Source organism: Staurois parvus, unplaced genomic scaffold (assembly GCF_062004578.1).
Source record: "Staurois parvus isolate SC_StPar_1 unplaced genomic scaffold, SC_StPar_1.0 ptg000048l, whole genome shotgun sequence".
Lineage (NCBI taxonomy): Eukaryota > Metazoa > Chordata > Amphibia > Anura > Ranidae > Staurois > Staurois parvus.
Window position 1 is genome coordinate 2,975,153 of NW_028317844.1, and position 25,098 is coordinate 3,000,250.

At 41.2% G+C, this 25,098-nt stretch overlaps 1 protein-coding gene across 1 annotated transcript; it reads left to right on the forward strand.

Moving 5' to 3' along the window:
* The first annotated feature begins 1,070 nt into the window (after positions 1 to 1,070).
* Positions 1,071 to 3,757, forward strand: GPR6 (G protein-coupled receptor 6). The gene is made up of 2 exons (XM_089664695.1): positions 1,071 to 1,376; positions 2,359 to 3,757. The coding sequence occupies exon 2, from the start codon at positions 2,378 to 2,380 to the stop codon at positions 3,359 to 3,361; it is 984 nt and encodes a 327-aa protein (XP_089520821.1). The 5' UTR covers positions 1,071 to 1,376; positions 2,359 to 2,377; the 3' UTR covers positions 3,362 to 3,757.
* Positions 3,758 to 25,098: the final 21,341 nt, after the last annotated feature.

The following is a 25,098-nucleotide window of genomic DNA, read 5'->3' on the forward strand; positions in this document are numbered from 1 at the left end:
CATTGTCCCCAAAGAGACTCATTCCCTTTTATGGGGGTTGTTTACATTAAAAGATACTTTTCTCCTAATGAGTCACCAAGGGTGAGACTCCGGATGAAGGCGCCATCTTAATTATCATCATTGTTCCGTCACCCTATATCTGATTGTTTACTTAAGAGAGTAAGGAATTTAAAGAGCAAGATACAGACAGTAGCAAGACTATAAAATTGTCATTTTACTGATCATCTAATAAAACGTGGACTGTCTATCACAATCCACTACAACACTACCCAAACCCCAGTCTGACAATGCTGGTGGCTAAAGGTGTCTCTGTTGCTCCTCCATCCAGATTGGAGACACCCTAAGACAGGAGGTAGCTGGATCACTAGGTGAAAATAAATGGGAAAAAAACAAAGAAAATGAATGCAGCCATCACAGTCTAAAAATTAGTAAGTTGTAATATATCACATTTTTGCTTTTGGGTTTATTACCTTTACCCTAGGTTCACATCTGTGCGGGTGGTGCCACTGCGGATCCACACGAAAATCCTTGCAGCTGCACCACCCACACAGAGAAATGCGGACCCACGGGCGGGTGCCATTAGTTCTAATAGCACGCCACCCACATTGGAAAACGCAACTGTACTGGGAACCGAGGTTCCCGTGCGGGCTGCGTTTTCAGAAGTAGTGCAGGGACTTCTTCCCTGCATGTCACAGGAGTCCATTCAAATGCCTGTGCCTGTGCAAAATGCGACACCATTTCGCATATATGTTAACCAGGGGTTAGCGTTTGCTGCATTGTGTGGATCATCAAAACTGTGCATAACTGTCACAGCAAATTATACAGAGGCTCCCTAAGAATTCTAGTATGGAAGAGCAAATGCTGTCTAATGATATAACTTACAGTATATATTTATAATGACATTCCAATATGTGCCAGTGATGTAGGGATCAGATGATATTATTATCTTTTCTGGATGGAAGATGCCAGTGAAGGCTTGGGCTGCATCAGTTCGTCTGCACATGCTTTCCAATAGACGTCAAAGGTTTGTCATCCTCTGGTCCCATGCAGAGCTACACCAGCAACATCCACACTTTCTATAAGCCATGTGAGCAGCTGAAACACGTTTTCTCCAGCCCCTACAGCCAGCCCCAGCATTTCTCCTGTCCCCACCTACCTCCTAAATCCAGCCCACCCCTGTCCCCAGCATACAGGCAGCTTGTACAGTACTGTGCATCCTACATCCTCCTCTGCACACCTGCCACAACGCCAGTCCTTGTAGCATCAGGTTCAGTGGACAGAGCCAGCAGTGCTGCATCCTCACTGATCCCATTCATGTGCTCCAGCCATCCTCACTACAACCCATCTAGGAGATGTCCTGCTGAGTCTTGCTAAAGGTAAGGGTCATGATCTCTTCTATGCAGCAAGTGATTTAAAGGCATGCTTACAGAATAGTGTCATTGAGTATTGTTAAAGGCATGCTTTCAGAATAGTATCATTGAGTATTGTTAAGGGCATGCTTACAGAATAGTGTCATTGAGTATTGTTAATGGAATGCTTTCAGAATAGTGTCATTGAGTATTGTTAAAGGCATGCTTTCAGAATAGTGTCATTGAGTATTGTTAAAGGCATGCTTTCAGAATAGTGTCATTGAGTATTGTTAAGGGCATGCTTACAGAAGAGTGTCATTGAGTATTGTTAAAGGCATGCTTACAGAAGAGTATCATTGAGTATTGTTAATGGAATACTTTCAGAATATTGTCATTGAGTACTGTTAAAGGCATGCTTACAGAACAGTGTCATTGAGTATTGTTAAAGGCATGCTTACAGAAGAGTATCATTGAGTATTGTTAAGGGCATGCTTACAGAAGAGTATCATTGAGTATTGTTAATGGAATGCTTTCAGAATAGTGTCATTTAGTACTGGTAAACGCATGCTTGCAGAATAATGTCATTGAGTATTGTTATAGGCATGCTTTCAGAATAGTATCATTGAGTATTGTTAAGGGCATGCTTACAGAATAATGTCATTGAGTATTGTTATAGGCATGCTTTCAGAATAGTGTCATTTAGTACTGGTAAACGCATGCTTGCAGAATAATGTCATTGAGTATTGTTAAAGGCATGCTTTCAGATTAGTGTCATTGAGTAGTGACATGATATGAAATGGTAGCACCAATGTTTTGTGGAGTAGGGAGTACTATGCAATGTGCCTGTGATCCCTTGCAGCCAGCAGTGGTGAAGGTTTGAGCAGTCATCAGCGCACAGTGTAGTTTCAGCACCGCGGACAGCGCCAGCCGGCACTCGGCAGCGCTCAGCAGTAGAAGTCACATTGCCCTACTCGAGTCCTTCTCATCGCTTACTTCTGGTTCATTTCAGGCACCCATACACTGGAGAGATGAATGAAAGCCTTAATGAGAACGACACCGGCTTCTCTCTTCCCTGGATCCAGACCAGCGATGTCAACGCTTCCCTGGAGTTGTCTGCTTTCTTCTCCATCTTCACCATCAACCCATGGGATATTATGTTGTGCATCTCTGGGACCATCATCGCCTGTGAGAATGCTATAGTGGTGGCCATCATCTTTTACACCCCGACACTGAGAACCCCAATGTTTGTGCTCATCGGAAGCCTAGCTACTGCAGATCTTCTGGCCGGCTTTGGCTTGATCCTGAATTTTGTGTTTCAGTATGTGATCCAGTCTGAGACTATTAGCCTTATCACCGTAGGGTTCCTGGTGGCCTCCTTCACTGCCTCTGTCAGCAGCTTGTTGGCCATCACGGTGGACAGGTACCTATCACTCTACAATGCACTGACTTACTCATCTGAGAAGACCATCCTCTGGATACATCTCATGCTTGTGGTCACCTGGGGGGTGTCAGTATGTTTAGGACTTCTTCCAGTGCTGGGCTGGAACTGCTTAGATGACACCTCTTCTTGCAGCGTTGTCAGACCTCTGACCAAAAGTAATGTGACTCTGTTGTCCACCTCCTTCTTTTTCATATTTATTTTGATGCTGCATCTCTACATAAAAATCTGCAAAATTGTGTGCAGGCATGCCCACCAAATAGCACTGCAGCAGCATTTCTTGGCAGCATCCCACTATGTAGCTACCAAAAAGGGGGTCTCTACCTTGGCCATTATTCTTGGGACATTTGGGGCCAGTTGGTTGCCTTTTGCTATTTACTGTGTGGTGGGAGACCAAGACTATCCCTCTGTGTATACATATGCCACACTCTTACCTGCCACTTACAACTCAATGATCAATCCTATCATCTACGCCTATAGAAACCATGAAATACAAAGATCCATGTGGGTCCTCTTCTGTGGCTGCTTTCAATCCAAAGTGTCCTTTCGATCTAGATCGCCCAGTGATGTTTAAGTCCTAAGCGCTGCACAAGTGACAATCTATCGAATGAATAATGCCTGCTAACTTCTAGGTTTGTGTTGTGTACTTGTTGAGAAGAGACTTTGAAAGTAACATTAGCACTTTATATGTGGGAATGGCCCATTTGTGCGAGTCTGCAGAGTTGTGTTCGCTCAGAACAATGTGGATGTCTCCTACAAAACTTGTGTGAAGGGAATACATCCTACGGTCGCTTTGATATCGCACTTTATTTCAGCTGCTGTACTGCCAAAACAGTGTTGCGTTTTTAGGGCTGAATGAGATGGAGAATGCATTGTGTGACTGTGTGTATGTGTGCGTATACTTGTTTATGTGATAAAATATTTTGCTGAAAACTTTTGTACCCAACGAAATAAAAGTCGTTGAAATGTAGCTATTGTTCTTTGGGTTTTTTTTTTCAATAGAACTTGCATAGATTAATGTATTGTGATTATTGCACTAAGGATTATAATGGTAATGTGTATCTCTTGCCCAAACTTCTATCACTTTGGATAGAGTAGGGAATGGTTAGAACCTCTGCTAAGTTTACAGTCTGTGTACCAATGGTGAAATTAGCCTTCACTTCCTTTCCTGGAGACACAAAAGGAGAAGAAATATTTTCAAAGTGAAGGAATCTCCCTCTTAGGAGCATTTTAAAGTGTTTTTCTAGAAAATGGATGTGAGGATTTCAATTGTATCTTATGTTGTCTCTTCATATCTGAACATCATCTCACTTAAATCTTCTAGTTCATAACTCAAAAAAGTACATGACGATCACCAGGGCAAGGTTGGGTGTCTTTAGTCCCTTAAGACCTCAACGGGAGCACATAGCAAAAGCCTGAAATGTGTGGTTTTTCATGCAATTTCTTGTCTTTCCTCTTTGTAAGTAGCTTTCCACTGGATAAGACAAAACACTCAAGCCTGAAAAAAGCATTTGCAAATGAACATCAGTCTGCTTTCACACTAATCCATTTTTCTTACACTTTTGCATTAAAAAAAGTGCAAGAAAAACACTTGACCATGAAATCCTATGGAACTCTTCACACTGATCCATTGGGGGTCCACTGCGTTTTGTAAAATCCTGCTTGCTGTATTTTTGGTGCATGTTTGGTGCAGTAAAAAAAATGACACCAAAAAAGCAACTCCCCATTAAAATTAATGCAAAACATGGCAAAAATGCATAAAAAATGCATGTGTTTTTATTGCGTTTTTGCTATGGATCAATGTGAAAGCAGCCTGAAGAGGCTTAAGCTCAATTGCAAACCTTGTTACCAGAACAAGTGTCCCCATTAGGAGGTTTACTTCTATTCATGTTCTAGTGACAAATATGAAATGACAGCGGTCACCAATTGGGGTGAATCTGCCATGGTCTAAGTGAACACTTGCGTGGTGTGCTATGGGACCCCGCATGTGAGTCGCACATGAATTGCACCGTATCCCTTTGCACGTCACATGGGATGTCTGTGTGGTGCTGTTTTAGCCATACATTTTGTATGGTTCAAATCCCACTGCATCCATACCAAAATGTTGCAGGACCCTATTTTCTTGCACCTCATCTGCATCGCATGGGTGTTTACACCCATGCAATCCAATTTCTGGCAATCGCGATGCATTTTGCAATCTGTTTCGGAATGTCATTAATTTAACATTGACACCCACACCAGATCGCATGGACGCAGTGCGATTGCAAAGCGGTGCGGAAAATGCACAGGATTCACTGCGTTTCCAGTATTACATTAGTGTGAACTGCTTGGGCTCAGAGTTTTCCCTACTCAAGCCACTACCACAAAATAAAGTTGTGGCTAGAGGTACACTTTAATTAGCACAAGAAGGGAACTGATGCTACCAGTTTATTGAAGTGGGTGACTGCTGTGTTTTTTTTTATTGCCTAAGGACATAAAATGACACGCACGCAGGCACTCTTTTCCTAGGAGAGTTTATTTCAAAGCAATTACTTTTCCTTTGCCCTTTTAGCAGACGCTCCTTATTAAGATGCACAATATACATCATAGCATTAAACAGTCCTGCGTCTGGAGCTTTAGCAGGTTTAGCACACTCCAGAGAATGCTGCCAGGGTTTATTGTGGTGATACCTATGATTGGGCTTTACGTCAGAGCACTTGCAGCAAAGTATGCTTTCATTTTCTAACGGAGCAGTGATCTGCATGGATACCTGAGCTGAATACCATTAACGCCCACTCTACAGCCAGGAGACATAGTCACTCTGTCATCCTCACTATGCTGCTCCTGGCAGCAGAAGTCTGTAATAAAGACACGTACACCTATGACAGGTTGTTTTCACATGCCTGACACAGGCAGAAGGGTGCTTACTGCTAGTCTAGTCTCACAAATGAGATAATAAAGCCTGTTACTATATTGTGCTTTAAATGGCCCTTGCAGATGGTCAAAGGTACTTAGTAGTACTCGTCTAGCCTAACAAACAAGATAATAAAGCCTATTTTTATCTTGTTTTTTTTTTTTTTGTACTACCTTTGGTAATAAAAAATGATGCAGACACTGTATTTCCTTTTTAAATAAATGCAATTCAATGGTTAAATGCAACTCACAGGTTTGTAGACACTAGGTCTTGCGAACTTAGAATTCTGTATCACAAATGTAACATTTATATTTTCCAGTTTTGGATAATAATCTTCAAACATATTAAAATGTCACACATCTTTTACTTGTAAAAGAAACATATGAAATGTTAACTTAATTTGTTCTTAATCCTTGAAAATCTGCAGCTCATGTTGAAATAATGCTTGGTGATCCTGCCATGAATGTCTTTTTTTCAAACTTTCTATTACAGGGTGACTTTTCTAATTGTGCCCCTGCATTGCCACCCTGTCCCATATGTGCAAAAGATATGTCTGTGTTAACATCAAAAGCAGCTTCCATATAAAAATAAATATATAAAAAACACATCAGGTTCTAAAGCACATGTGTCCACATTTTAACACCGAAAATTCGGAATGGATTCCGTGCACACCCTTTGGCCTCTTTCACACTGGTAACTAGGGGGAGTCACCATTTTACCAACCCTTGCCCACCCACCTGAAGTCTACAATACAGCCAAAAGGGGCTTTTTAGATACCACAGCAGAAATCCTTGGCACTGCAGGCATGGCAAATTTAAAATAGCATGTCAAGTTGACAAGCGGCACTATCTGTCAAACTTAGCCATTCGAATCAATACGGCTATGCTGCAACTGCAAGCCAAACACTTGGCTCGTGTTTGCTGAACATTAGTCTCATTGAAAATTGTTGTTTGCCCAGAAGAAAAAATAAAAAAAACAGCCATTCGGGAGGCGACAGGATCACCCCCTGAAAGCCTGAAATCGGCTGCTTAGCTGCACTCTGAAAAGCAATCCACTGCGGATCACTTTTCAGAGAATGTATGAATCTAGCCTTACATATTTGTAGCAGACATTCTGCATAAAAAAGGGGTCATTGGTACATGTACATTCTGATGCATGTTTAATCTGACCAATTGTGTTAAAGTAATCCTTCTCTAGCTAGTCCCTACACTTCTACACTGTTTTGCTTATGGCATACTTTAACAGACATGTAGAATAAATTTGGAGTAGATGGACATAGTTTGAGGAGTGCTACAGACTCACTGATATGCACTAGGAAATAGAATAGAAGATATATCTATCCTCAGATCCAAATAGTTTTTATACTGTGTATACAGTATAACACATTGGGGTTGATTATTTACCAAAGGGAAATAGGATGTGCACTGCAAGTGCACTTGGAAATGTGCTGCCAGTGCACTGAACGTGCAATTGCTCTAGAACTGCGGGGAACATGCAAGGAAAATCAGCATTTTTACTTGCACGTTTGGATGAAAGAAATCAGCAGAGCTTTGCCTCATTTCAGAGCTTCCCCTTGGATATAAAGCAACTCCACTTGCACTGCACAGCTTATTTACCTTTAGTAAATCAAACCCAGAGCAGTGTGCAAAGGGTTAATTCAGTTTTGTTTTTTACGTTACTGACAGCTAGGGTTTTTTATGATAGAAGAGGCCCAATTGGTCTTTTGTATCGTAAATGCTTCCCCCTGCCTATCAGCTGTAATGTACACTGAGCCGTGCATGTGCATCTCAGCGTACATTTACTGCACCTGATCTCTGCCCTGGCGATGTGACTCCGGTGCGCATGCACATGTTGTCACTGCGGCTCAGACATTCAAGTGGCCAAACATACGGAACCTGGAAGGAAGACTGGAAGCACCCAGGACCAGCAGAAGCGGTGACAACGCAGCACTGAAGGGCTTCATTTGACAGGTAAGTCTGCCATTATTTGCTAATATGTAGTACATACTAGCACATTATGGTAAAACATACCTGGTTATATTTATTAAAGTGGTGTTAAACCCCAAAACAAAAAGTAACATAATGCAACTTACCAATCCTTGAATAATGGCTGCACTAGTGTCCTTTTTTTAAAACCTTTTCCTTTATTTCACCTGGTGATCCAGCCAGTAACCCACCTCCGGTCTTATGGTGTCTGCATTCTGGATGAAGTAGTAGAGCAGACACCTTTGGAGAGCAGAATTGTCAGTTTGTAGAGATGGTAGTGTTAGACTAGCAGATTTATAGATATAGTTACATAGTCTGGCTGACAAAAAGACAAAAGTCCATCCAGTTCAACCAAAGAAAAAAAAAAAAGTTATAATCCTACACCCAGAGTTGATCCAGAGGAAGGCAAAACAACCCAGCAAGACATGATCCTATTTGCTCCTGCAGGGGAAAACAAATTCCTTCCTGATCCCCGGAGAGGCAATCGGATATTCCCTGGATCAACTTTACCTATAAATGTTAGTATCCAGTTATATTCTGTGTATCTAAGAAAGAATCCAGGCCTTTTTTACAGCAATCCACAGAGCTGGCCAGAACCAACTCTTGAGGGAGTCTATTCCACATTTTCACAGCTCTTACTGTGAAGAAACCTTTCCTTGTTTGGAGATTAAATTTCTTTTCCTCCAGATGTAAATAGTGCCCCCTTGTCCTCTGTGATGACCTCAGGGACAATAACTCTACACCGAGTTCACTATATGAAGACACTGATGTATTTATACATGTTGATCATATCTCCCCTTAATCTCTTCTCAAGTGAGAATTTAGATGGACTTGACTAACAAAGCTAAACTCCAGCTCACACTTTATAAGCAGTTACAGAAATCAGTTTTTTTCCTTATTTTTACATAATGTATATGAATAAAAGCTGACCTTTGCAAGCATCCCTGTCAGTGGTAAATGATTTGTCTAAACCCTCTAACTGCTACATTGTCTGGACAGATGGTCTGTTAAAAAGAAGTTGAAAAATAACAGACTTTCTGGCTGGATCCCCAGGTAAAACAAAGGAAAAAAGAAAAAGAATGCAGCCATGACATCTAAGAATTGGTGAGTTGCAATTTAATACATTTTTTTGTGTTTGGGTTTAATATTGCTTTAAGTCTATGATCTGCCACAGTGTTCTCCAAACTGTGGCCCAAGGGCTGAATGTGGCCCTTTGCTTGACATTATCTGGCCCTTGGGCAGTATTTCTTCTACTGATCCAAGTCATTATTCCTCCCACCGACACCAATGATGAAACACTCTTTCTCCCACTGACAACAATGATGGGGCATTTTTCCTTTTATTGATACAAATTATGGAGCACTTATTCTCCCACTGATATGAGGCATTATTTCTCAAACTGACAACAGCGATTTGGACACTTCTTGCCACAGACACCTGTGATGGGGCCTTATTCTTCCTGTTGATATCAATGATGGGGCAAATCTGATCATTGGAGGAGAGTAGGTTGAGTTCCCAGCATGGATAGAGAACTGCCCACTGTGTGCTCCCTGCTTAGTGTGGTCAGTTTTTAATAGGAAAGGAGAGGGACACCAGGGATTTCATACTTTTTCATACAAGTACATGGTACAGCAGGCACACATCAGGAATATGAAATGTTGAGTTTACATATTCTTTAATAAATACCCTTTGAATATGCCAGTTTTCTATTCATTTACTGACCTAATTTTGTAAGCCAATAGACCTTAACTTGAAGCCACATTAGCCACCTGTGGGGAATTGCGTCAATTGCTTTTGCACAGCACAAAATTACTATAACCACCACGACTACTCCAGTTTTTGTTCTTTTCCTAAAAAAAAAAAGTGGATATGTTAGACGATTTTGGTCTTTCATGAATCCATGTTGACTATTGCTTAGACTCTTAACCACTTCCTGTCCGGACACTTTTACCCCCTTCCTGTCCACGGCAATTTTCAGCTTTCAGCGCTATCACACTTTGAATGACAATTGCGCAGTCATGCAATACTGTACCCATATGAATTTTTTACCATTTTTTTGAGACAGATAAAGCTTTATTTTGGTGGTATTTATTCACCGCTGGGATTTTAATTTTTTTTACTATGTAAATGAAAATGTCCAAAAATTTTGAAAAAAAGTGTTTTTTTAATAAAATTTTGCAAATAAATAATATTTCATCATAAATCTTGGCCAAAATTTATTCCATTATTTTTTTAGTAAAAAAAAAAAATCCAAAAATCCAAATTAGTTTATAACCAAAAATTATAATGTTTAAACATTTTTTTTTACATTTTTATTTATTTTTTTTATATTATTATTATTATTTTTTTTACATACTGTCACCCTAGCAGTACAGTGTCACCACGGTGGGGGGTGATGAAGATTTTTTTTTTTTTTTTACACTGATTGCTTTTACACCCATATAGGATGTAAAAGCAATCATTTCTCTTTCTCTCTGTCTGCATTCTTGCAGTCATTGAGAAGTACTAAGTGAGCTGTGATTGGTCACAGCTTGTCACATGGTACAAGGCTGTTGTGAATAGCCTTGTACCATGTGACTTCTGTGATCATTCACAGATTTCACACATAGTAAGCAATGATGTCACAAGTGACATCTTGCTTTCTACTTTGCATTTGATCACTGATTGGCCAATCAGTGATCACATGATCGGGACCTCGTACAGAGGTCCCGTCCGATGATTGGTGTTTCACTGTGTTCGGAGGACACAGCGGGCACCGGATCGCGGTGCTGCACGCTCCCAGGGAGCGCGCACAGCTAGAAAAGGCGGGTGCCGTTTATGAACGGCAACCCGCCCCTGGACTGCCACCGCCCTGCCATTTATAAACAGCAGGCGGACAATGGTTAAGTATCTTCCCAACTATAGAAGTTTAACTTACAGGCTTGTAGTTACTTAGTAAAGACTTTGACTCCTTTTAAAATATAGGCACCTATACTGGTATTGTGCCAATCAGTTGGTATCACGTCAGTCATTAAAGAGCTCTAAAAATTTGAAATAGTTTTCTCAGTAAGCTGCAGTGGTTTGCAATGCCATTCATTATAAATGACATCCCAAAGCACTTATTACAGTAGAAGGCAACAGACCTGTGTTGCAACACACCACAACACAGATGTGCTGCTTTAAAAAAGTTTGCATGTCTGATAAATAGTGTGTTATGGTGTGCTGCCAAACCATTCAATATGCAATGTTAATGCAACACATAGGGGCAAATGTATAAGGACCCTTTCACACAGGCAATCCAATCAGGTCCGCCTGTCAGTTTTTCAGACAGACCTGATCGGATGGCACATGTATTCCTATAGACCAGCTTTTGTAAGCTGACTTGTATTCATTTGCACCTGCCTACCTCCAATCCGATCATCTCAAAAAAAAAAAATGAAAGGGGATCCGTTCCCCTCCATCTAGGCGGATTGGATTAGAGGGCAGTAGGGTATAAATCTGTTTACACCTGACCACCCATAGAGCAGGCTGTATCTGCTCTGCCGGAATGTAGCAAACCTGGACCTGTCATCCATCCGCTCTGCTCTGTTCCGCTCAGCAGGGGATCAGCAGACAGATCCCCTGCTGAGCAAAGTGGATTCAACCCCATGTGAAAGGGGCCTTACGCAGTAAAGGTGACATTCACCAAATACTTACTGGTGGTCAGTCATTTCTTGTAATTTATCTAAAAGGTTCGCAAAACCAATATTTCTATGGTGATCAATACAAAAACGTGTGTGAAAAAAAAAATTAACTCCTGTTAAACCGTAATGAAAAAATGCATCAAATAAATGGTAAAATAGTCCCAGAACATATAATTCACTTGTGCATAACAAAGAAGTAAATTTCAAAGAGAAATGAATAAAAGACCAAATGTGAAATCTTGAAAATCATGAAAGATCACGTGTAAGAATCCCAAACCACCTCACAGACAAGTGTGCCAGTTCCTTTACCAAAAAGTAATGATATCCAAATGCAACAAATGATAAGAGATCAACAGAGCAGAAATCATCCATGGGGGGACCACCACTCTGGATACCACTGAATCCATCACCTCCACAGTCCTTCACTGGTTATCCAAAGCCAGCACCTCAAAATACACATGATTTATTAAAAGTAGATATACCCACAAAGGTTACAGAGTAACACAGACAAAACACACCACACCAGGGATCAACAGTGGGTGTACAACATCATAGGCCAATGGCCTGACTAGGGGAAAACCGGGCACTGCCCGAGGGCCCGGGGTCAGTAGGGGGCCCCATGAGATGCCCCTGGTACCTTTTTCATAGGCTTTTTTGAGTATGGGCAAGGACCCCATGATCCTCTATTGTCTGGGGGCCCCATGAGTTGTCAGTCCGCCCCTGGGCCTGACCCTACATGCATTTCATCTGGTGCAATGGACACCTTCAGGGGATAAATCCCCCCTGTCCTTTGTTTACAGAATATAGGTTACTGCATTACTTCTTTTTGCACTAAGCACACAATTTTTCTGTGTTTATATTCCCTTTAATTTAAAACACATGCACCAGGAAGATTCACTTGCAGTGAATATTTGATAAATGGCACATTCACTGCTTTATAAATACACCCTATTGCGTGAAAGAAGCCTAAGGCTCCGTTCATACCAGTGTGTTTTTTAGTGCTTTTTGCAGAAACGTACTACAGTCCATTTACCATGGTTTCCTATAGAACTTGATCACATCTATGCTTTTTTGAGCTGCTGCATTTTTGGAAAGGGTCAGAGACTTTTTTAAAAGCAAAAATCAGCATTTTTGCTACAATAGAGTTCAATGGAGAAGCTGCTAAAATGCATGGTAGTGCATTTTGCATTTTTATTCTGCCCAGCAAGGGAAAAAAATCCACTTTAGCAAAAAAAAGCTGAACAAAACGCATCAAAAACGTGTGTAGAAAAACACAAAACAAACTGCAGAAAGCACTGGAGAAAGCATCAAATGCAAAATGCATATATGCGAACCAAGCCTAAGTCCGATTTAAACTGCATTACAACCAGCAGCTAGTTACATTTGATAAGATAGCAAAAATAATAAAACATATTCTGATCTATTGCAATGTGCTGCTGTGCAATAAAATGCTGCACACCTCTCACTGACAGCATTGGGGTGAACACTGCAATACAAAGCAAAGCTTTTTGCCTGTTCTTGCATTGGGACTATATTGACTAACACAATGTGCAGAGGGTTCATTCAGAGTTTCTAGTGTTAACATGTGTTCACACCCTTTTAGCACCTGATGAATTATATACATGTACAAGCTATTGGGATTTGAGCACAGGTATATCTTATTTCAATGGCATTTCAGCTTAGTGGCTAGACTTGGACTCTCCTCCAACTTGGGCCTATTCACCCCATACTGACACTATATCTACTGTAACACTTGTATTCTGCAGAGCAGGTTAGGGACTGACCATGTGTGCTGGAGCCGGTGTGCCGGAGCCGACGGGCTTAAGATGACAGGGCCACACAGTGGGAGGTAAGCGGCGACCGCGGTCTGGATGGGGCTGATACAGGCCACGGCCGCCGCTCACCTTCCGCTGTGCGGCTATGCCTAATGTAGGGCCGACAGGAGTGGCGGCAGTGACGGCTCCTGGAGACAAGCAGGAAGCGCTGTTGACACAGGGACACCTGCTCGGCTGACTACTGCACTGAAGGGAGAACGGTGGCCTCTCTTCTTTACCCACAGCTGCTGGCACACTGTGACAGGTCTGTAGTGGCGGTGGATGGGTCTGTCTCTGCTGGATGGGCTGTCTCTTTGCTGGATGAGCTGTCTCTTTGGTGGAGGAGCTGTCTCTTTGCTGGATGGGCTGTCTCTTTGCTGGATGAGCTGTCTCTTTGCTGGATGGGCTGTTTCTTTACTGGATGAGCTGTCTCTTTGCTGAATGAGCTGTCTCTTTGCTGGACGGCCTGTCTCTTTGCTGGACGGGCTGTCTCTTTGCTGGACGGGCTGTCTCTTTTTCTGGATGGGCTGTCTCTTTGCTGGAAGAGCTGTCTCTTTGCTCGATGGGCTGTCTCTTTTCTGGAAGGGCTGTCTCTTTGCTGGAGGAGCTCTCTCTTTGCTGGATGAGTTGTCTTTTGCTGGAGGAGCTGTCTCTTTGCTGGATGAGCTGTCTTTTTGCTGGAGGAGCTGTCTCTTTGCTGGATGAGCTGTCTCTTTGCTGGAGGGGCTGTCTCTGTGCTGGAAGAGCTGTACCTTTGCTGAAGGGGCTGTCTATTTGCTGGATGGACTGTTTATTTGCTGGAGGGGCTGTTTATTTGCTGGAGGGGCTGTCTCTTTGCTGGATGGGCTGTCTCTATGCTGGATGGGCTGTCTCTATGCTGGATGGGCTGTCTCTTTGCTGGATGAGCTGTCTCTTTGCTGGATGGGCTGTCTCTTTGATGGACGAGCTGTCTCTTTGCTGGAGAGGCTGTTTCTTTGCTGGATGAGCTGTTTCTCTGCTGGAAGGGCTATTTCTTTGTTGGATGGGCTGTCTCTTTGCTGGACTGGGCTGTCTCTTTGCCCAGTTGGATCCAGCAAAGAGACATCCCAATCCAGCAAAGAGACAGCCCAGTCCAAGAAGGGTCATACCCATCCAGCAAACAGACATCCCGTCTTTGCTATATGGGGATTTCTCTTTGCTGGACTGGCCTGTCTCTTTGCTGGACTGGGCTGTCTCTTTGTTCAGTTGGGTCCAGCAAAGAGACATCCAAATCCAGCAAAGACACAGCCCAGCCCAAGAAGGGACATCCCCATCCAGCAAAGACACATCCCTGTCCAGCAAAGAGACATCCCAATCCAGCAAAGAGACAGTCCAGTCCAAGAAGGAACATCCTTATCCAGGAAAGAGACATCCCTGTCCAGCAAAGACACTTCCCATCTTTGCTATATGGGGATGTCTCTTTGCTGGATTGGGCCATCTCTTTGAACATATAGGGGCACTGTGATTAAATCTCTAGGTGCACTGTAATGTAAAGGGGCACTGCGATACAAAGGGGACTGTGCTGTAAAGGGGCACTGTAATCAATACAGTGCCCCCTTACAGTGCAGTCCCCTTTATATCACAGTGACCCTTTATATTAAAGTGCGGAGGACCAACTGCCCCTGCAAATGTCCTTGCACCCCCCCCCCCTCGGAAATCGGCTGCTCAGTCTAAAATGCCCGGGCCTAGTTTTTGTCCCAGTCCAGGCACTGCTGCTAACCCTGAACTGGAGGGGGGAAAAACTCCTCACAGCTGTGAACTTCTATTGGGAGGATATGAATGTTCTGCTTTGGGAAATACCTCTCTGTGATCAGATTTTTGGTACTCCCCTGAGGTTTGTTAGCTGCAAACAGATATTGTAATTGTCTGAGCCGAAAAACGTTTTTTTTTTTTGGTATGTTCCCTTTCATCCCATGTACTCCTTCTGCTATCCTATTGCTGGTGTGGTTGTTAACTGCCTTCGGGTGCTCCTAAAGCCAACTACACATTATACAATTTTTTTTTTTACAATTTCCGTTATATTTAACAAAAACCATATAATAAGAGGTCAAGTCTAAACACTTTCAAATTGTCTGCAATCAGGCAGGCCCTTGCATTACTTGACTAAAGGTAAATCTAATGGAAATTTAACAAGACAATTGTCTAATGTGTAGCCAGCTTGAGTCTGTACTATCTAGTTAGTGAGGATTTTGAGCTGCTATGTTTGTTGTTCTTTTTGATTGTAATGTGCTTGAGCCAGCGAATGCCCAGAGGCTCTGTTTTGTAACATTTTCTTGAAAAGCTCAATAATAAAGAATTTATAAAAAAAAAAACAAAAAAAAAAACATGCTTAGCAATATGTGTGCACTAAAAAATCCTTGTTTTTTTCATTGCAAAAATTTTCTAGAAAGAGTATATAGCAGTGTGCAGAGGGTTCATCCAATATATAGCATAGGTTAGGGTGCAAAGAAAGATGCTTGTATTTCTGCAGTCTGGCTGCCTGCTTCCCTGTCAGTATTAGTCCTCGTGCACATTGGACATTTTTAGGCTCCATGCACCCAGGACGTTTTGATAACGCTGGTAACATTAGCTGTGTAAAGTCATGATAAAAACATGAGTTTTCAGCTTTTTTTAGCGTTTTTGCATTAGTGTTTTTGCATTAGCCTCTAGCGGTGTTTTTCTGCATTTGCGATTTGTTTGTGTTTTTTGGGGAAAAAATGCAGGTTTACGATGTTTTACCGTGTTTTGCCACGTTTTTCAGCGTTAGTGTGTTTTTACAGCTAAAAAACTCCTCTAGAAACCCACTAGTCCTGGGTTTTTTTCCCAGCCAAAAAACGTCCCTGACAAAAAATGATGATTACAGTCTATGTGTGCATGGACACATAGGATAGCATGCTGGGGGGTTTACTGGCTGCAGAAAAAAACATCAAAAGCCAAAAACAACAGCTGTTAAAAGTGTCCAGTGTGCATGAGGACTTACAGCTGCTGTTTTTGGCTTTTGACATTTTTTTTCTACAGCTAGTAAACTCCCCAGTATGTTATCCTATGCACACATAGACTGTAATCAACATTTTTTGACAGGAGCATTTTTTGGCTGGAAAAAACCCCAGAGCTAGTGGGTTTCTAAAGGAGTTTTTTAGCTGTAAAAATGCTCTAATGCTGTAAAATGCAGTAAATCGAGGCAAACCAGCAATTTTGGACTTTTTTTTACGAAAGAATTTTTTTTGTAAAAAAAACTTCTAAAAGACACTAAAAAAAAGGCTACACGCTAATACAAAAACTCTAAAAACCGCTGAAAAACTCACATTTTTAATGTGACTTTACACAGCTAACGCTCCAGCGTTAGTAAAACGCCCAGTGTGCATGGAGTCTAATAAAACAAACCAAATAATTTCCTTGCGATAGCAAAAATCAGAAAATAAATAAAGACTGCTGCATCCACTACACAATCTAGATACTAGATGTACAACAACTACTTGGGAAAAAAGGGGGTGCGCTGTCTTTTTTTTTTGAAAGTTGAGTAGGATGTTTTGGCACAACCTTATTTGTGGTGTTATCTTTATATTTATTTAGGTTATTGCATATATTGAACTCACATTATCTATTTTCTCTATGATAATATGGTTTGATATAGTTATATTGTATACACAATTGCACTTTGGAGTTTCTAGGAGACAGTGCACCCCCTTTTTTTTTTTTTTCATGTACCTGTCATTATTATACTGGTATTACTGTTGTAAGCCAGCTATGGGCTAGCAGACCATTTGAATGTCTCCCCCCAAGCAAGATCAATGAGAATGACAGACCTTAGACATACCCCACAGTTAGCAGTGCTACTTTCTATACACCGGACTATCAACTTATGACATACCACCACCACATACCACTACATGCTCCCCACCCAGCAAAATTCATAGAGGGCAGGCATGGGGTATCAGTTTTCCACGAAAAACATAGACTGGGGCATTAGACTCTCGTGATTTAAAATCATGATATAATAGAGGGTCAACTTCATGGACGGTTTTGTGTCTGAGCCCAGAGTTCAAACTTGAATAAACCATGTGCGAAGTAAAACTGGTCTGTGCTATCTCCTACCCTAAGTTAATATGTAATGTAATCCTCTCATGATGACAATATTGATTTCTAGCCTCATTCCTCAAGTCAGTTATTGAAACCTTTTGTAGCCTTTAATTGTAAGAGCACATTCTCAAAGGTATCTCCTTGTGCAAATACAGAGCCTGCCAATTTCTTAGTTAACCTTTCGGCGTTAAGGAAGAAGCCGGCTAAAATATAATAGGATGTTGTAATACTGAGGTTTTAGAGGAATTACTTTTATTTGGGAAGACTATGGTGTAAGTTGTAGAAATGATGTTCTAGATTCTTAAACCTTTATTTATTTATTTTTATTACAGAGGCCCCAATAGACACCATTGTATAAGCCCTTTCCCAGTACAACATTTATTTTATTTATTATTTTATTTATTTATTTCAGGTACTTATATAGTGACATCAATTTATGCAGTGCTTTACATATATATTGTGCATTCACATCTAGATGAAAAGCTGTTTTTGTTATGAAACATATAGTGCAGGCACATGACCTACAGAAGCATTGAAAATTATTATTATTGGGAATGCCTGGAAAGCTAAAGGAGTATTAAGCCCAAAAATAAATGTAATATATTGTAGCTTACCAATCATTATATATGGTGGCTGCATTAGTTTTCTTTTTTTTAAGTGTTTTTCCTCTGTTTTCACCTGTTGATCTGCTCACCTTCTGTATTAGATACACACCACTCTGTATAAAGGAGCACAGGGGCACTTTTGGACCTTGTCAGTCTGTGGGGAGGGGAGTGTTAGATGTACTAGCGCATTTAACTCCTTAACACCCTCGCGTCTTAGCCCTTTAAGAGGTTTCAGATATTGGGAGATGGGGTTTCTGATTATGTGACCGCCATAATTGGCTGTCACAGCAGTCACATGATCGGAAAGCTCCCAATCTCAAGTAGAGATCGGGAGATTTCCATTAGCTGCCGGGAGCGTGCAGGGCATGCGCTCTCAGTACAGCTGTGTTTACACTCTGGTACGCATATATGCGGCCTCTCTCCGCTAAGGCCCTTCGGCTGCATATATATACTCTAAAAAAAATTGAAGCTAAACTCCAGTTCACGCTTTAGAAGCAGTACGTTTTTTTTTTTCTTTGGGGGGGTAAAGGTTTTATATAAATAAATAAACACTGATCATTTTATACACCCCTATCAGTGGTAAATGGTTTGTCTCATCCCTGTAACTGTTACATCTGTAAGAGAGTTTGTTCTTTTGAAAAACAACAGACTTGCTGGTTGGATCACCAGAAGAAAGAATGTCTAAAATATAAAACTAATGCAGCCATCACATCACTAAAAATAGGTAAGCTGCAATATAATAAATGTTTGCTTTTGGGTTTAATACCACTTTAAGCAACCATTGCCACGTATTCACTCAGTAGCCCTTCATAACCCTTCATAACATCATTCATATAACTATAATATTGCATACTAGAGGGAACATAAAACACAGTAGTGTTCATATTTTCATATATATATATATTTTTTTAACATGGAGTTATATTGCTCTCCCATAATGCTGGCTCTAATGGGGACAGGTTACAGTTGATGATTTTCTTGATTTGCCTAAATAAGTTTAAGACTGAACTTCAGGAATGACATTTTTTGCATACTTTCATGTAAGTATTCATATCTAATAGGCAGAGAGCCACTGTGAAGGCTGTAAATTCCTGTAGTAGTCTGCACTACATACAGTGAAAGCAGAAATCTTCTGTGCAAGCTGCTTCTCCTCTGCACACTGAACACAGGGAGGTAGGTCACTTGCTCAGTACTTCCACTACCTTGCATTTTATCAATGAATTCAAGACGTTCTTTGATCAGACAAGGTGGAGTAGAGGGGTGGTGTCATCACAATCCCTATCTCATCTAAGCAGAGAATGCCTCGTATTCATTAAAAAAAAAATACAAGGTGTTCTTTGAATGCAGACGTGCTGAGAGACCTCCCATGTTCAGTTTGCAGGGCAAAAGCCACCCGCTTAGAACCCAGAAGGATCACAGCTCTCATAGTATGCAGCGCAGGCTACTACAGTGATTTCCAGCATCCCCAGCAGCTGTACACACATGGATACTTGCCAAGCTGGTCCAATGTAAGTATGCTTGGACTTCTGCTTAAATAATTATTTATTATTATTATACATGATTTATATAGCGCCAACAGTTTGCTCAGCGCTTTACAATATAACGGGAGACAATACAGCAACAAGACAGTTCAATACAAGAGTGATAGGAGGGCCTGATTCTTGGAGCTTACAATCTAAGAGGCACATTTATATTGAAAGTGTCCTTATCTTTTAAAAAATTTAGATCAACTGAAACATAGCATTTGTGAATCATAGGGATGAGAGCTAGAAGATGTCTTCAAATTTAATGATGCCTTTTACAGTATCCCTGGGTGATTTTATGCTAGTGACCCTCAATGCATATCCTCAAACAAAATGCAAAGATATACAGATGTTTCTGTGCCTTTCATCTTTAAAAGCCAGTTCATCCCAGAATTATATAATTTTTTTAGTAGATGCAAATGTGTTGAATCTTTCCATAGCTTCTTTTCCCTCTTGGGGAAGCATGGTGTGACATACCCCTTGAGATCCTAACTCAAATCATGCCACCATAGTTATTGTGAAGGTTTCCAATGTTCCCAATGCAACAGGGGGAGATCAGACATCATTTTGGGAAACAGCCTGAAACTTTTGTAGGCAGATCATGTTGCGAAAGTTTAGAGTTGGGCTTGATGTTTGAATCGAACAAAAGTTCGACTTGAACATTGGCCATTCATGTGTTCGGCGAACACACAAACGGTAAGGGCTGTTCACCTACCGCACCCCACAATGCACTGCATCTTGACATTGTGATTGGCCAAAGCAATGCACCTGACCACAGATCAAGTGCAATGCTCTGGCCAATCACACCGCATGTTGATGTCACAAGGGGCGGGGTGACCCGGCTGACATCACCAGGTGGCCCTGCCCCTTAGATATTTAAGAACTGTCAGGCCGGTGCAGCTGTCAGACGGTGGGAGCCAGCGGCGATGCGGAGCGTTTTATTTTTTTTCTTTCTTCGGATTGGGGGGCATTGTGATTGATGTTGGATCTACTTCAAGGGACATTTATTTATTTTTGTTTTTAATAAAGGACTTGTCAAAGACTGTCTTCTGTCATTTTTTAAACTACAGGTTTTTTTTGTGAATGAGTAGCGGTACAATGTACCCCATAATCATTCCACAATTGGGTGACGGGACCTGGGGGCCTCCTTGCTAAAGGAGGCTTCCAGATTCTGATAAGCCCCCTACCCGCAGACCTCCACAACCACTGGAAAGAGGCCCTTGTCCCCATCAACATGGGGACAAGGTGCTTTGGGGGGATCCCTCCTGCTCCAAAGCACCCCCCATGTTGAGGGCATGTAGCCTGGTATGGTGCAGGAGTGGATAGGGGTCTAGTATGGATTTGGGGGGGGACCCCCACGCCATTTTTTAAAAAGATTTTGGTGTGGGTGTTTCTCTCAAAATCCATACCAGACCTGAAGGGTTTACATTCAGCTGTCAGTGGGAAACCTTGCTGACAGCTGAAACCTTAAAGAATATTTTCACTACTAAAATACTGCATTACTTAATATAACTCATGCGGTGTTTTAGTAGCTGTGCGGGATCTTACCGCATACTCGAATCGCGGTCACACTTTCATTAGGTTAAAATTTTCGACAGCAAACCGAACAGGGGGGTGTTCGGCCTATCACTACTAAAGTTTCTAGCTGAAAAAAAGCCAGCAGGGTATCCAACATAATAACACATACATTTGGGTGTCTAGATCCTTGCACCTGGTAGAACTGTAATGCCTTTAGCAACAGCAGAAACAAGGACCTCCCTTTTAGATCTATAGTTCCACGATTTTTAGACACAAACAGAACTTAAGTGCACCACTCTAAAATGTTTTACTTTTTTTGCAGTCTGTCACCCTTTGGGGGAAATTTCCCCTGCTCTGCCTGACAGCCTAGGAAGTCTAGAGGGAGGGTAGATCATTTGGTGAGACAAGGGGTGCCAGAATTAATTGATGAGTCTGAGACACAGTAAGCAGAAAGGTTCTGAAGGAGCACAATCCTTACCAAAACCGTGATGTAACCTATCCTTTCCTCTTTACTTTTTTTAGTTTAAAGTATATGTAGAGCAGCAATCTGTGTCCCATTGTGGAGATTTAAGTTGAATCCCAGAGATGCAACAGGAAAGTGAAAGGAAATCTCTCCATCTGTACCAAAACACTTGTCTCTACTAGAAGACTTATGCCTATCTCCCGTCAACAATTTGAATTTCTCCTTATTTTTTGTTTCAGTAACGATAGTCACTAGGACAAACAGAGTAATCTCCCCATTGGGAGCACAGAAAGCAATAACACCTTAATGGAGGGTCCAACCCTTCCGCACTCTATCCAAAACTAAAAAAAGTTTTCGCTTACAGGTATGACTCAGCAAGGGGTAGGCCAGACCCCTGCAGAGAGACCACTTCCTCCACAGAGTGCAAAGGGTCCTTCTCTACAGCATGCTGGCAGGGGACATGCTTTTCTATTCAGGCTATGGCTTTCTTTTTAAAGAAAACAAGCTGTAAGACTTTGCACACTTTGATGCACCTGGAATGTATTTAGCTGTTTTTTCTTTGTTTTTTCTATTTTCATCTGGTTGTTCAGCCAGCAACTCTGCTGTTTTTAAGAAGCTCAAGCTCTCCAGCAGACCATATCAGTTTACATGGATGAGACCAATCCACATTGCCAGGGATGATTAAAACTGTCAGCTTTTATTTCTTCTTAAAAAAAGTTTATCCCAAAAGGAAAAAAACTGTTTGCTGTAACTGATTATAAAGTGTTAGCTGGATTTTGGCTTTAATTTGTTATTGTATTCAAATCTGCTAAAAACATTTAACACTCCCACCCCCTCCAGACTGACAATGCTGCTGTCTGCTGTACTCCTTCATCCAGAGTTGTGTCTCACTAATACAGAATGTTTGTCACGGGCCAGACCACCAGGTGAAAACAGAGAAAAAAGCCAATGAAAATAAAAATAATGCAGCCACCACATATAATGATTGGTGAGCTGCAATATAATACATTATTGGTTCTGGGTTTAATAACATTTTAACCACTTCCTGTCCGGCCTATGTACATAAACGGCCAGATGGGAGCAGTGCAGGAGCGGGTTGCCATTCATAAACGGCGCCCACATTTACAGCCTGTGCGTGCTCCCTGGGAGTGTGCGGCACCACAATCTGGTGCCCACTGTGTCCTCTGGACACCGATCGCTGTACGGAACCTCTGTGTGAGGTCCCGATCATGTGATCACTGATTAGCCATTCAGTGATCACATGAATAGTAGTAAGCAAGATGTCACTTCTGACATCATTGCTTACTACATGTGAAATCTGTGAATGATCAGAGGTCACATGGTACAAGACTATTCACAACAGCCTTGTACCATGTGACAAGCTCTGACCAATCACAGCTCGCACAGTATTTCTCAATGGCTGCAAGAATGCAGCCAGAGAGAAGGAGAAATGATTGCTTGTACAGCCTTTATTGGTGTAAAAGCAATTAGTGTAAAAAAAAATAAAAAAAATTTCATCACCCCTACAAGTGACTATAGTGACTACAAGTCACTATGGTGACACTGTATTTCTAAGGTGACAGTATGTTAAAAAAAGCAAAAAAAAAAACCCATAAATAATAATATAAAAAAAAATTAAAATTTAAAAACATTTTTGAAAAATTATAATTTTTGGTTTTAAACTAATTTGGGTTATTTTTTTTTATTAAAAAGATAACTGAATGAATTTTGGCTAAGATTTATGAAGAAATATTATTATTTGCAAAATATTATAAGAAAAACTCTTTTTTCAAAATTTTGGGACTTTTTCATGTATATAGCAATAAAAATAAAACTCCCAATTGTGAATAAGTACCACCAAAATAAAGCTTTATCTGTCTCAAACAAATGCTAAAGAATTCATATGTGTACAGTGTTGCATGACCGCGCAATTGTCATTCAAAGTGTGATAGCACTGAAAGCTGAAAATTGGCCTGGACATGAAGGGGATAAAAGTGTCCGGACTTGAAGTGGTTAAGCGTAGGAATCTGCAAATGTAGATTTCATCTGTAGCCCCATCTGCTGCTGACATTGATAACGTTAGATCTGCTTAAAAACTATTGTATCTGTATGTTTAGACATCTGTCTATCAAGAAGTTTATAAAAATGGGAATCCAGCTATTTAAAATGAAGGTCTGGGTGGTTGGGACATATTCTGAATAAGATCAGAATCGGAGGGGGATTAGAGTTTGAACTATTAATCCGACTTCATATTTTAGGGTTCCAGGCAATGCACTTGTTAAATATAAAATAAGCCCTTACAAACCAGGAAAACCTAATAATCACTGGCTGGCATAAAGGATTACATCATTTAATGAAGTCGTGGAACGCTGCTTTAGAACATGAAATGCATCTACATCGCTAGGATCTTATTAATGAGAACTGAAGCCATGAAACTCATTATTTTCCCCCCATAATCTTTATCACCTAGCAACACAAACCTTCTACAGTTTGATCAAATCCTCTCTGAAGCACTGCATCTGTGTGCTCTGGGGCAACTGGCAAAAATTACACTTGTTCAGTTGGAGCACTTATAGCATATGAAATTATCTATTTATAGATAGTTTATCAAATAATAAAATATTTAATGCTCACACTCATACCAATAGTTATCTGTGCTGGGCTTTCAGCATCAACTTCAAGGTAAAATAGATATATTCCCTTAAATATTGCTGACCCTTGACGTTAACAGTATCATATGCTGATTCTAAAACTAGCAACAAAAAAAAAGAAACAAAAAGGGGGAACAACGACCTTGTATTATCCAAGATGCATTTAATAAATTAAAACCAATAATGCACTCATCATACTGCTGGGAAAGTGGCCTCAGGGTCTAGCATCATCAGCCCAGTAATCACGTAACCTAACACCTAGGGGTCTATGTACAAGACATGTGCTATGTTAATGTCTTAACTATTCGCATAAATAAATGTTTATCTCTTATGATTATCTCCTATGATCGTGTGCCCCATCTAGTGACCGTAATGCATTTTTATTTTATCAAGGTCCTTCAGGAAAATACCAGATTATGGCCACTAGATGCAGCCAACAATCATAGGAGATAATCTAATTACAAACAATACAGTAAACATTCATGCCCATGTGTATAGTTGACACCTGCCCAGTGAATGCTTTCAACATAGACCCCTTAAAGTAAATGTAAGCTATAACAATGAAATTATCTCATTTGTTCCTTATTGGTCTATTGGTTGGTGCTGGAAGTATTTTGGGCAGGGGAAAAGGATTTCTGCTGGCATAGGGGAATGTTTTTTTCTGTTTTCTGGGGGGGGGGCATTAAGGAGGATTTGGAGGAAGGGAAGTATTTGTGGGGAGGATTCGTGCTGGGTGGGGATTGGGAAAGAGGGGGATGATTTTTGTAGGGAGAGTGGATTTCTTGGGGGGGGGGGGGTTGTGTCTGATGGAGGGATTGGTTGGGTTGCTGTTGCTGAGAGGGAGCATTTTAGAGGAAAAGGATGTGTGCTGGCAGTGCAGATTTTGGGGAGGTGATTTGTAATGGAGGGGAATTGGAGTTGGGAGGGGATGTGTGCTGGGAAGTAGGATTTAGGGTGTGGATGAAGATTTGTGCTGGGGCAAGGATTTCAGCAGTAGTGTAGAGATTTGTACTGAGAAGAGGGGGGGATTTCTGCATTTTTGTTTTGGGAAAAATCGCTTGCAGAGGGAATTTGTGTTGGGGGAAGGGGGTTGGGGTGAGTGTGCAGATTACTGCTGTAT

Excerpts from the sequence above, each read along its gene's own strand:
- GPR6 (XM_089664695.1), top strand. The coding sequence starts at position 2,378 with ATGAATGAAAGCCTTAATGAGAACGACACCGGCTTCTCTCTTCCCTGG.